The sequence below is a fragment of the Trichechus manatus genome, unplaced genomic scaffold (genome assembly GCF_000243295.1).
Source record: "Trichechus manatus latirostris isolate Lorelei unplaced genomic scaffold, TriManLat1.0 scaffold00132, whole genome shotgun sequence".
Lineage (NCBI taxonomy): Eukaryota > Metazoa > Chordata > Mammalia > Sirenia > Trichechidae > Trichechus > Trichechus manatus.
Genome location: NW_004444068.1, coordinates 252783 through 265422, shown reverse-complemented (window position 1 = coordinate 265422; position 12640 = coordinate 252783). Strand labels below are relative to the sequence as shown.

General features: G+C 37.5%; 1 protein-coding gene across 1 annotated transcript in view; it reads left to right on the top strand.

Moving 5' to 3' along the window:
• The window catches only part of DIPK2A (divergent protein kinase domain 2A), a 28838-nt gene extending 22223 nt beyond the window's left edge, over nt 1-6615 (top strand). The window contains exons 2-3 of the mRNA XM_004385062.2: nt 492-795; nt 3706-6615. Coding sequence (XP_004385119.1) covers nt 492-795; nt 3706-4037 — 636 coding nt within the window. The 3' untranslated portion in view covers nt 4038-6615. The remainder of the gene's footprint in view (nt 1-491; nt 796-3705) is intronic.
• Nucleotides 6616-12640: the final 6025 nt, after the last annotated feature.

The window sequence follows — 12640 nt, the reverse complement described above, 5'->3', positions numbered from 1 at the left end:
CTTCTATTCTAAAATAAAAGTCCTGTGACCCCAGAGACCCTCGTTTAGTTCACTGTATTGCTAGCTTAGCACAACGCCTGGTGCCCTGTAAATATTTGCTTGTCGATAGGCTCGTAGTGTTGGTTGATTGTCAAGAAGAATTCGTTGAACTCAAGAAGATGAAGGAAAGCATAAAGACTTTTAGATTTGGTAATTAAGAAAGTGTTTTGTCTCTTATTCATCAGTTTGGTCCTGAGATTTTGATAAACAAGACTTCTCAGATCCTATTTTAGCTTTCCAATGTAAAGTTCTCTATTTAAAATTTTTTCAGGTCCATAGTAGTGATATGAGTTAGGAAAAAAAGCGAAGAAGAAGAAGTTTAACAAATTATTGAATACAAAAAGAAAATCGGAGGTCATTCCTGGTAGAAATCTCTACTGAGATGATCTGGGGGATAGGGTTAGGATATCTTATTCAGAATTTCTTATAATATTAAAATAATTCTTTTGTAGAGTTTTCCGTCTGATGAAGGTTGGCCATTTGCAAAATATCTTGGAGCTTGTGGAAGAATGGTGGCTGTAAATTATGTTGGAGAAGAACTGTGGAGTTATTTTAATGCACCATGGGAAAAACGAGTTGACCTTGCTTGGCAACTAATGGAAATAGCAGAGCAGCTTACAAACAATGACTTTGAATTTGCACTCTACCTCCTGGATGTCAGCTTTGACAATTTTGCAGTTGGTCCTAGAGATGGGAAAGTAATCATTGTGGATGCTGAAAATGTTTTGGTTGCTGACAAACGATTAATTAGACAAAGTAAGTATATAACTTCGATTTTTTTTTTCTGGTACTCGTTTTTCCCTCTCAAAATAATGTTTACAGTCATATGAAGCAAGCATTTAATTTCCTTCTTAAATAATTTTGGCAGCTTTTAGTCCTTTGCTTTGTTTGACCAGTATCAGTAAACAAATATTGTACTCTTTGTCAACATTGTTTCTCTGTATTTAGTAAAACATCCTTTAATGTTCTAATGGACAGGAATATACTGTGTATGTGTGTGTGTGTACACACATCTTTAACATATGGTGTGCTGTATATTCTGTGGTTTAGGAGTCTAAGACAGAATCCAGTGTACATAGTTAAAGCCTGCCAGAGAGACTGTACTGCCCTCATGGAGCCCTTCTTGTATTACTCTGTGGGGCCTCTTGTAGTCAGTCGTTCCAGTGATGGGCTTGCTTTTGTTTATGACCATTTGGATAATTCCTAGCACTGCAGATCTGACTTAGGTTTGACATTCTGATTATTACATCTCACCCGAAACCTTGATCTTCACAGGATAGGTGGACAGAGTGTCTGAAGTGTTCTGAAAATTAAATGCCGTAGGAATTTTAAAATGTCAGGGACGGAGCCTCTAATTCTGTAACCAGTCCAGTCAGAAAAGGAAACCAAAGGGTTCTTGCCTCATGGTGAAGGTCTTTTATTTTTGCACCCCTCCCCTCCCCTTCTCTCTCCTTCGTAAGAGGATTTTTGATGAATAGAGACCAAAGATTTGTGGCACCTGCAGGATGCAGTGAGTGTGACAATATATTAGGTTGACCCTTAATTTTTGTATTATCTTAGCATGAGCCTGTTAAATACTTGATTTTCCCCAATCTCTTGTTTTGATTCCACACTCAACAGACACCTTTCTAATTATTTCTTGACTTGTCATGTAGATCCTTCCATAGGGAGTGAACACTTTTTCCAGTCAATGACCTTTATTTTTTCTTCACAAGGAAATTGAGGTTTTGCTGTGGACAGTCTCTTCATGTCCTTCCCTTTATCATCTAAACCTAGTTAAAGGAACACCCATTTGCCCTTCCCTCATCTTCAGACATACTAGATCCTTCTTTGAAAACTTGTTGCACCAGGTGCCTTCTTGAACTACCCCCCTTAATAACTAAACCCCTTGCTGTCAAGTGGATTCCTACTCATAGCAACCGTGTAGGACAGAGTAGAACTGCCCCATAGGGTTTCCAAGGAACTGCCTACCTTTTGGTTAGCAGCTGAGCTCTTAACTGCTGTGACCCCAGGGCTCCTTAATAACCATAGACACCCATAAACAAGTATATAAGACCCATTCCTGCTTTAAAAACAAAAATAATATCCAGCAAAAACAATATCCAACTACAACTAGAAATTACTGTTACATCTTCTGCCTTCCTTTGTCTCTCAACTGTTTTGAAAGTATTGCTTACTCTGCCTGCCTCTGTTTGCTGAACCTCCGTTCATTCCTCAACCCAGTAAAGCCTGACCTAGATGTCTGTCTTGCTATCAGTAACCACCTAATTGGCAAATTTGTGATGTGTCTCTGGAGAGTAACAACTTCGTGAAATTCTTTCTTCCTTTGACTTCCTCTAACTACTTGCATCATTTCTTTTTAAATACAGAAGTCTGGTCTTGTCACTCTCCTGCTTAATGTCTTTAATGACTCCCCTTTGTTCTTCAAGTCATATCCAAGCTCCTTACCATGGCATAATCCCTGCGACTTGACCTTATTCTGCTTTGTCTTTTAATGCCCTCTGTTTATTGCCCTTGATGCTTCGGCCTTTTGGTTTCTTAAATGAACCTTCCCACCTCTGCGCTTTCCCAGATGCAGTGCCCTCTGCCTGAGTTTCTTCTGTTTCTTTCACTGGCCTTTCCTCTGCCAGCCACTTAAATCTCAAGGTTCTACCCTCAGTCCTTTTATTTTTTCCTTTGCTTTCAACACACTCCTGTACAAGTTTATTCATTCCCATGGTTTCATCAAGCACACATAATGCTGATGGGTTCTAAAAACACGTGTACTGTACCTCTGACCTCCGAGTCTAAGTTCTAAGTCTGTATTTCTAGTTGCATGTATGACATGTCCACCAGAACACCTCATACCTACTTCATATTTACTTGCTTTAATCCCCCGCCCCACCTCCTCACCTGCTAAACCACATCACTTTTAATAGTGTCTACTTGATCATCTAATTAGAAGCTTAAACGTTAATCAGACACTCACCTGTGAATTTTTTCCCTCAAATGTTTCTCAGCTCTGGCTTTTCTTCCTGGTTCTTCCTTAATTGCCCTTATCATCTTAGTCCCTGCAGTCCTCAGCCCAGAGAGATTTTTCTGTAAAACAAATCATGGTCATGACCACACAAGATACAGCCTGTTTCTGTCGCCTCATCTGTAAGTCCTCTCCAGGTACCTGCTTCACATTCCAGCCACAGGGAACTTCTCTTGGTTTCGTGAACCAGCTGGATCAATCCCTTAGTCCATGCCTTTGCACACACTATAGTCTGGGCCTAGGATGCCGTTTCCCCCCACCTCCCCATTTCTTTCCAGGCTTGCTAATCTTTTAAGACCTAAATCAGATGTTCTTCTCTGTGCAGCCTTCTGTAGCCCCAGGCAGAGGTGCTGCTTCCTCTGTACCCTGTAGTATGTATCATAGCTCTGCGTGGCACTTGCCATGGATAATTGAAGTCTCTGCTAGATGGAATCCTTCAGCAGTAGAGGTCACATCTGGCTCTTCTGCCTGGTACTGGTGGGCACCCAGTAAATGTTTACGTGAATTAATATACTTAGATGTCTAAAATAATAATACAATTCTAAGAGCAGATACTATTATGTTCATTAGTGAAATGTTATATTTTTGGAAGAAATGAAAACTCCATTTTAAAATGTGTTTTTCTTTTTCTATTTTTCCCCCTTCCACAGATAAACCTGAAAACTGGGATGTATGGTATGAAAGCAAATTTGATGACTGTGATAAGGAGGCTTGCTTATCATTTTCAAAAGAAGTTCTTTGTGCTCGTGCCACTGTGGACCACAATTATTATGCTGTCTGTCAGAACCTCTTATCCAGACACGCCACCTGGCGTGGCACTTCTGGAGGACTGCTTCATGATCCTCCAGGTGAAATTGCCAAAGACGGCCGCCTAGAGGCCTTGCTGGATGAGTGTGCCAACCCAAAGAAGCGCTACGGCAGATTCCAGGCTGCAAAAGAACTGCGAGAATATCTAGCACAATTAAGTAACAACGTGAGGTAGTCTATGGTGAACTTTCTCCTTTTTCTTTCTCCATTTTAATGGCACTGGCTAAAACTAATCCACCAAAAACTCTCTGGAAAACAAAATTTGGAGGTATTAACGTTCAGAGGATGATAAACTTGCACCGATAGCACTCATGTTAACATCCATCAAAGTAAGACATGACTTCAGAAATTACGTGATGCTTCTGCAAATAAATATGTTCTTACACTTTGGAGACTTGAGCCGTCATTGACTGCTTCGCCCCCCTGAATGCCTGAGTGGATTAATGAATATTGTTAAGCTATTGGAAATGAGTCTGATAGTTACATTGGCTTGTGTATCAAAGGGTACATGGTACTTGACATAGCTTGCATTAGTCTCATGATTTTGTGAATCTCTTAAACATTTACGTTGAATGTCAAGTTAGATCGGCCTGTTTTATAGGCTACTTTTTCCTTCTGATGTAAAGGGTTTTTTTCCATTTTTATGTTTTTTATTAAAATTTTACACATTCAGGTTATTGTTGGTGTTCATTTAAGTTTTGACTAGTTTTTCTTCAGTACTATGTGGTATATATTTACCGTTAGGGCAGGATTCCCAGGTTTACTGTCTCTTTTTCTGAAAGCTGAATATTTTATTATGTAAATACTTCCTTCCTCCCTCACCCCCCAGCCTCTCTAGTTTCACCATTGCATGAGATTATTTCAGGATATTTAACAGTTACATCCTTCTATGCCAGTGATTATAATTGTACAGTAAACATGAAGTTCGGCATATGTTGCAGAATTGTTGTTTTGTCCTTCACCTAAAACTTTTAAGAAGAGCATACTAGCAATCTACACCTTGATGTTAATTTTGGTTCAGAAAAAAATACAACCCAGTATTTTTAAAATGCTAACTAGTGCAAGATAGTAATACATATGCCAAAGAAATGTTAAACCTAGTCCCACAGCTAGATTTCAAAATAGAATTGGTCACCTGCTTAATCTTACCATTCCATTTCCAGTCCTTTTATTTTAATGCTTTCATTATTAAAGTCAGATCTCCCCAGTTACTCTTTAATGTTGAAAAGTTAAGCTACTGTTTTCAAGAATATGTAACTGAAGAATAGCCTTCCTTTTATTCATTAGCAGTTTTGCCAGATTAGCATGGTAACCACCATTTGAGTTTAATCAGGCATCGTAACCTTTTCATTATTGATGAATTAATAATTTTTCTTATAAAGTAGACATTGTAGCCAGTCTGCCCACCTTGGTCTTCATTCAGTTGTCAATCTAAACATCAAAACATCAAATTTAAATGTGTGGATAAAAATTACCATGGATGTGAAATCTGTGGGCTATTTCAGAAATGTTACAGTACAAGCTGCCTATTATTAATGTAGGTAAGGTTTCTCTGTTTCAACTACTTTTGTTTACAGCAGATTTGGGTGCAGTGTGCAGTGTTTAGTTCTAGACTGACTTTATTCTAAATCAGAAAGTGATTAAAATATGTACAACCAAAGCCAAGTTTTTCTTTTCTTTTTCATTCATTCAGCAACTATTTATTGAGCATCAGCTGTGTGCCAGGTACATTACTAGCTGCTACACACTGTCTGAACATGACATACAGTTAAGTGACTACAATAATTATCAAATACTTTACGTATTTCTTAAGTTGAAGTAGCATTGTTTCAATTAGGATGATGCATTCACATTATTGTACTATTGTGATGGAAATTCTACTTGTACCATCTAGGAGGTTGCTCCACAGAAGAGCAGGCTGAAATCAATAAAGTTAATCCCAGTTTGAAAACGGGAGGGAAAAGGGTAAGAGCTCTCCGTTATAAAATGGACTGCATTATGTTGACTTTTATATATCAGTATATTGCATATACCGTCTTCCCATCAATGAATGTGTAAGTGCTGGAAATTTTATTAAGCTGACTTTTTACAACTTTGGAAAACTTTTGAGGGGAGTCGGTTAAAGTACTTGTCAACATACGCCTCTTACTCAAAACTTCAAATAATACATTCTCCAAACAGAGCACCTTTTATATTTTGATAAATATTCATTACACACTTTAGAATGCTATTCACAGAGGGGTTGTCGGTCTGTGGTTTAGCAAACATTTATCTTATTTTTTGCAAGTGTGATTTTGATTGCAAAACAGGAAGTGAGAAAACACTGCCCGCAGTGATTGCTGCTTGAGGTGGTTTTTATAACTACCGTTTCCCCCCATGAGACTGATGTGTGGGATTTACTTTTGGAAAAGGTTGAGGAGAAGATAGTAAAAGAATTAGGAGTTAAAAATTACAGGGAATAATATGTATGTGAAAAGCAATAAATATTTTGTTCACTTTGCTATCAAGATGTTCACTTTCAGATATTTATTATACAGCAGCAATTTATATTTTTAATCATTGCCCATTAATAGACACAGTAAAATATTTTTGAATCAGACATTTGGGGTTTGTATGTGCATTAAAATTGTCTTTTGTACTGTAAGTTACTGTTTAATTTGAATACTTTATCAAAACTGTCTCCCTGTGCCTTTATAATACAAAGTTGTTTCTACAACTTTTAATGATTAATAAAGAATACTTTAAGAACCACACTTTTCAGACTATCTCTTAATGCAAATACCCCAATTTTTATTAAGTGGAAAGTGAGGTTGTAGATAAGTTTGTTTTTTCATCCGCCTTCTGCATGTATTTTGTTATAATTTTGGGGAACTCTCTGGCTGGATAGAAACCCTGGTGGCATAGTGGTTAAGAGCTATAGCTGCTTAACTGAAAGGTGGGCAGTTCAAATCCACGAAGCACTCCTTGGAAACCTTATGGGGCAGTTCTACTCTGTCCTGTAGGGTCACAATGAGTCAGAGTCGACTCGATGGCAACAGGTTTTGTTTTTTTTATCTGGTTGGATGGAGTCCCTGGGTGGTACAAATGAATAATGCACTTGGCTGCTAACTGAAAGGTTGGAGGTTCAGATCCATCCAGAAGCACCTCAGAAAGAAGGACCTGGCAAGCTACTTCCAAAAATTCATTGAAAACCCTGTGGAGCACAGTTCTACTCTGACTCACATGGGCAACTGGTATCTGGTTGGGTGTGAACTGGGGTTGTGGTGTGCATGTTTTGGTGTGGTTTTCTGTACTAGCTTTTTTGGAGCTTTGACTGTTAAAAGGGGGATTTTTAAAAAATTCATTATTAAAGTTTTCAGATACATATGAGATTAATGAACAATAGTATAATTCCAACTTCAAAAGTCAGCAAGATGTCACCAAACTTGTTTCGTCTATACTCCTACCTACTTATTTCTGTTTTATTTTGAAGCAAATATGAGACATCACGTCATTCAATTCATATGTACATACTGGGCATTTTTCTCCCCAACAAAACCACAATAACATTTTACATCTAAAAAGTTAACAGCAATCCCTCAGTATCACCAAAACAGGAAAGTTCTCAAATACCACTCTGGTATTTTCTCAGAATCCGACTGAAGAGGTTCCCACTATCTATATAGATGAAACAATTAGATCAATAAGTATAACAACTGAAATGGGTGGAAACACATTAACTATGTAAATCTGTGCATTCAGAATGGTACTAAAAAGAATGGTCAAAAAAAACCCAACTCGGTCACCTTTGGAAGGATGTTAAGTAATTACTCCGAAAACCAGTAAATTGAAGGGAAAGAAGCATTTATTCTGCCTTACCTCGAGATGACCAAATAATTGATGAGGGCAAGTTTTTTTTTTTTTTTGTAGGATTACTTCGATTAATAAATGCAGGAGCATTAGACTTCACTGTTTTGCAATTTCTAATGAATTGATGAATCTCGGCAATGATCAGTGACTGCTGAAACTGTTAGGTGAAAAGCTGGTGAGTAACTTTCTATGGATGGATCAGGGTAGCAACACCGGTACCAACTGGATGATCTTACCCCAATGATGTGCCTTCTGATACCACACAATGGAGAGTACCCAGCACTACCTACGAAGTGTCTTGCCAAAAAAATAGAACCTGAATCTGATCAAGCCCCTAGATCTATCCGTTAATCAAAAATACAGAGTGCAAAGGAACATGTTAAAGGACACTGTGGGGATGCGATCAATAAAATACAGAATGTGGGCAGTTCTATGGGACATACTTGTTCAAGGAGTTGCAAGGAAAAGGAGGGAGAACCTTTATATTAAAAGATGCAGTTCAAATAAATGCAATGTGTTAATATCCTGATTTGACTAGATCAACTTATAGGGAAATTTGACTAACTGAGTAACCTCATTCACTTTAATTTTTTACTTGCTTTAAAATGTAGAAAAATCATAAAGCTACCTATTCTATGTAAATTATAGTGTACTGTTCTACAGTAAGTTAATTTTAAGTCTAAATTTTAAATAAGAACATTTTAGGGTTCCTAATGTGGCAGGGTTTTTTTGTTGTTGTTTAGCCCGTGGTCAAAAAGATAGTGGCAGAGCTGACACTCAACAGTTATTCTCCGATTCACTTCATTCTTTCTACTATCATGTTGAAGCTTTTGAGAATCAGAAGCATGTAGTTGAAGGCAATAACATAAATTAGTTATAAAAAGCTTTCATGTATTTCCTTAACTATTATAAATTCAGAGAGGAAGATTTATGAGGGCAAGGAGAAGCAGAAAAATCCCCAGTGAGACACAGACAAGGTGAAAAAGAGAAAGGCAGGTTAGGAGACACATGGGGAGAAAAAAGTAGGAAATGAGACAATCAACGTCCCGTAAGCAAAGATGTCACTTTGATGATTAAAGTATGGCTCACCCAAGCCATGATATTTTCAGTCGCCTCATATGAATGCTAAAGCTGGACAATGAAAAAAGCTGAAGAAGTAATGCATTTAAATTATGTTGGCAAAGAATATTGAATATACATGCATGTACTGCCAGAAGAACAAACAAACCTGTGTTGGAGGAAGTACAGCAGAACGCTCCTTAGAAGCAAGGATGACAAGACTTTGTCTCATTTACTTTGGACATGTTATCACAAGGGACCAATCCTTGGAGAAGTACATCATGCTTGGTAAAACAGGGTCAGCGAAAAAAAGGAAGACCCTCAATGAGATGGATTGACAGTGTCTGCAACAATGGTCTCAAATTTATCTACTGTTGTGGGGATGGCATAGGACCAGGGTAATGTTTCATTCAGTCCTACATAGGGTTGCTATGTGTTGGAGCCAAGAGCCAACTTGATGGCACCTAACAGCAACAACAATATCCCATAAAAGAAAGGGAGGATCTTTTTCCCTTTGACTTCAAAACTTTAGGCCTCTTATGTCTCTATATAAGGTTACTTAGATTACTCTTCTCAATATGAGTTTATTAATAAATTCTGTCTTTAAGGATCTACCTCAGCCTTTTCTTTTTCCTCCTTTCTACCTTTATCCCACACGCATTGTTGAAACTGTAGGCTATGTCTTGTACCCTAAGAGTATAGACTTGTAAGAAAGTCTTTACCCTTTAAGTTTGACAGACTGTTAGAAATATGCACAGGTTATTCCATCAGGGGTGTGGGGATTTTGTTAATTTTAGCATTCCTTTTCTGGGTATATCTCAGAAGTTTAGGCTAAAAGCAACTCAGAATATTGAAAGAGGTCACCTATAGAGTATTAAATGAAGGTAGGACTAGAAGAAGCAATGCTCTTTCAGTATTTCATTTTAAACCTGGAATAAAGCTATGGTCATTAAGTGATCTCATAACGATTCTGAATTTATAATAGTTGAGGAAATACATGAATGCTTTTTATAACTAATTTATGTTATTGCCTTTAACTACATGCTTTTGCATTTAAAAATATTGGTTTTAGTTTCTTGTAAGATCTCTTCATCTATTTTTTTAGCTACCCTAATTAATTATACCTATATTTATATACACCTACAGTACATATAGGTATATATATTATACCTATACCTGGGGGACAAGTGAGTATCAAGTGTATGGAAATTTTATTTATGACTTTAACAACAGCAAATGACTTTTTAAAGGAGAATATTCATGCTAGAGGAAGACAGAGAAGGAAAAACTTGTAGGTTATCTTTCCATTTTTTTGAAGAATTAGTTATATTGGATGGGTGAGGAGTAGAGACAAGGAAAACACACCTACCCCCAATTCTTTAGTTTCTGAGTCTTGATCTAAATGGTGTATTTTAAATCATCTCATCAGTAATTCTAAAGTCTACCTTTTAGAGTGTTTTTTCCCCCTTACTAACACCTGTATCTTTATAGAAATGCCATGTATTGAGTTTCCCACTATTACTGGGATATTATATATACACATTGGTAAAGCAGAGGGTCAGCAAAAAAGAGGAAGACCCTCAACAAGATGGATTGACACAGTGGCTGCAACAATGGGCTCAAACACAGCAAAGATTGTGGAGATGACAGGACCCGGCAGTGTTTTGTTCTGTTGTACGTAGGGTCGCTGAGTCAGAACCAACTGGAAGGCACCTAACAACAATATATACATACTTTTTTTTTGGTGGTGGTGGTTGTTTTACATAACGATTTCAGAAAAATTATTTTCAAACGCTTTGGGAAATAAAATATGAGAATCTGGAGAAGTTGCAGGCAGATTTTGGTCTGGTGAAGCAATGATTTGATGTACTGTTAGATACTAATGAAGTTTTAAGCATAGTTCTTTCCGTCTCTGTCTTCCTCTAGCGTGAATGTTCTCCTTTAAAAAGTCATTTGCTGTTACTAACGTCATAAAATTTCCAAACGGTTGGTACTCACTTGTCCCCAAGAAAAGATACTGTTTCTCTGATGTCATTTGAGGAAAGGCAATCAAGAAGAGAGGATAGATAGACATCTTTGAATTGTTAAAAATGAATTCTTAGAAGATGTTTCTGAGAGGGAGAGTATGAATCTCTTCCATTAACACTTGCCAGCTATGACCCTAGACGAATTATTTAACATCTATTTGAATTTTATTTTTGAAAAAAAAAGAGAATTTCCTCCTTGACTCTTACAAGGTTACTGATCAGATGAGGTAAGGAGGAACACACTTTGTAAGTTGTGAATTGCAATGCAAGTATATTGTAATAACAAATACACATTGATGGTTTGCCCAGAGATTTTGCCCAGAGAGAAAGAAACTTCATTCAAGGATTAAATAATTGACTTCTTGCTAGCTGGCAGTGCACAGCCACTAGTAACTTTTACCTCTTTATAACTCAAGAGTATAAACTGGTTTTAGTGGGGAAGAGTCATTCAGCAGTATTTTTTCTGTGGTTTAGATGAAATTGGCAAAGATGATTCAGCTGAGGATTTTAAGTTTCCAGTTCCTTATTTCATAGGATAATCATTTATAATCAGTAGGGGAAAAAAATCACAAACTTTTTTTGAGATGTTGGATTGTCAGATTCTCATTATTGAAGCTAACTTTTCCTTCTTTGTTGAAACACCGAAAGTAAAAAAAAAATGTGGGTTACCAAGATAGATATGATATGGCTACTTATTTTCAGCTCATGATTTCATTTGAAATCTTAAATGTATCTGATCAAAATTAAGTAAAATTGGTAACTGTGTGTCCTCAAAAGAGGAAACATAATGGAGGCTAATATGGTAAAGTATACAAGCTCATTAATAACCAAAAAACAGGTCATCCCATCACTACCCTCATCATTAGAAGGAAACAATGCTAGTAAAAATGGTAGAGAATCAGATTAATAGTTTCCCTCCTTGTCTTGGCAGATAACGAATCTTAGGCAAGAATTTATTGGAGGGACAGTGGTGCTGGGAGGCAAAGACAGAAATCCCTGTGTGAATCCAGACGTTTTCTTTGCCCTTCTTTATGCCTATTCTGAACAACATTTTCCAAAAGTACTACATGAATATATACCCATTAAAATTACCTCTCTCCAGATCTTCTGTCCTGCAAATAAGTAACTGCTACTAATTAGTGGTGCCCTGCTAGCACAGTCGTTAAGAGCTCGGATGCTAACCAAAAGGCCAGAAGTTCAAATCCACCAGCCGCTCCTTGGAAACCCTATGGGGCAGTTCTACTCGGTCCTATAGGGTCGCTATGAGTCCGCATTGACTCGACAGCAACGGGTATTCTTCAACTGGATTTTATGTTCATGATGGGCTTTGGAGGTCTTTCCTTTTCAGTCTAAATAGAACTAAATTATTCTTCTAAATCAGGATTCACATTTTCTTTAAAGGACAAATGGCAAATATTTTAAAATGTTAGACTGTGCAGGCTATGTGATCTTTATTGCTACTACTGAAATCTGTTGTAGAACAAAAGCAGCTATAACCCACCCATTGCCGTTGAGTCGTTTCCCACTCATAGAAACTCTATAGGACAGAGAAGAACTGCCCCACAGGGTTTCCAAGGCTGAACACACACAAGCAGACTGCTACATCTCTCTCCACTGGAGCAGCTGGTGGGTTCGAAATGCTGACCATTCTTCCTTCCTTCCTACCTGAATTTAGATTAAATTAAGAGATAGATGCAGGAGTCAGGAAGGGGGTGGGGAATATCACCTATACTATTGGTAAAGCTGTTGGACCCTATGGCCTATATCTGTGGTAGCAATAGTCTGCCTAATGCTATATCACAGAATTAAGTTTCCCCATTCTTATCATGGAAACCCTGGTGGC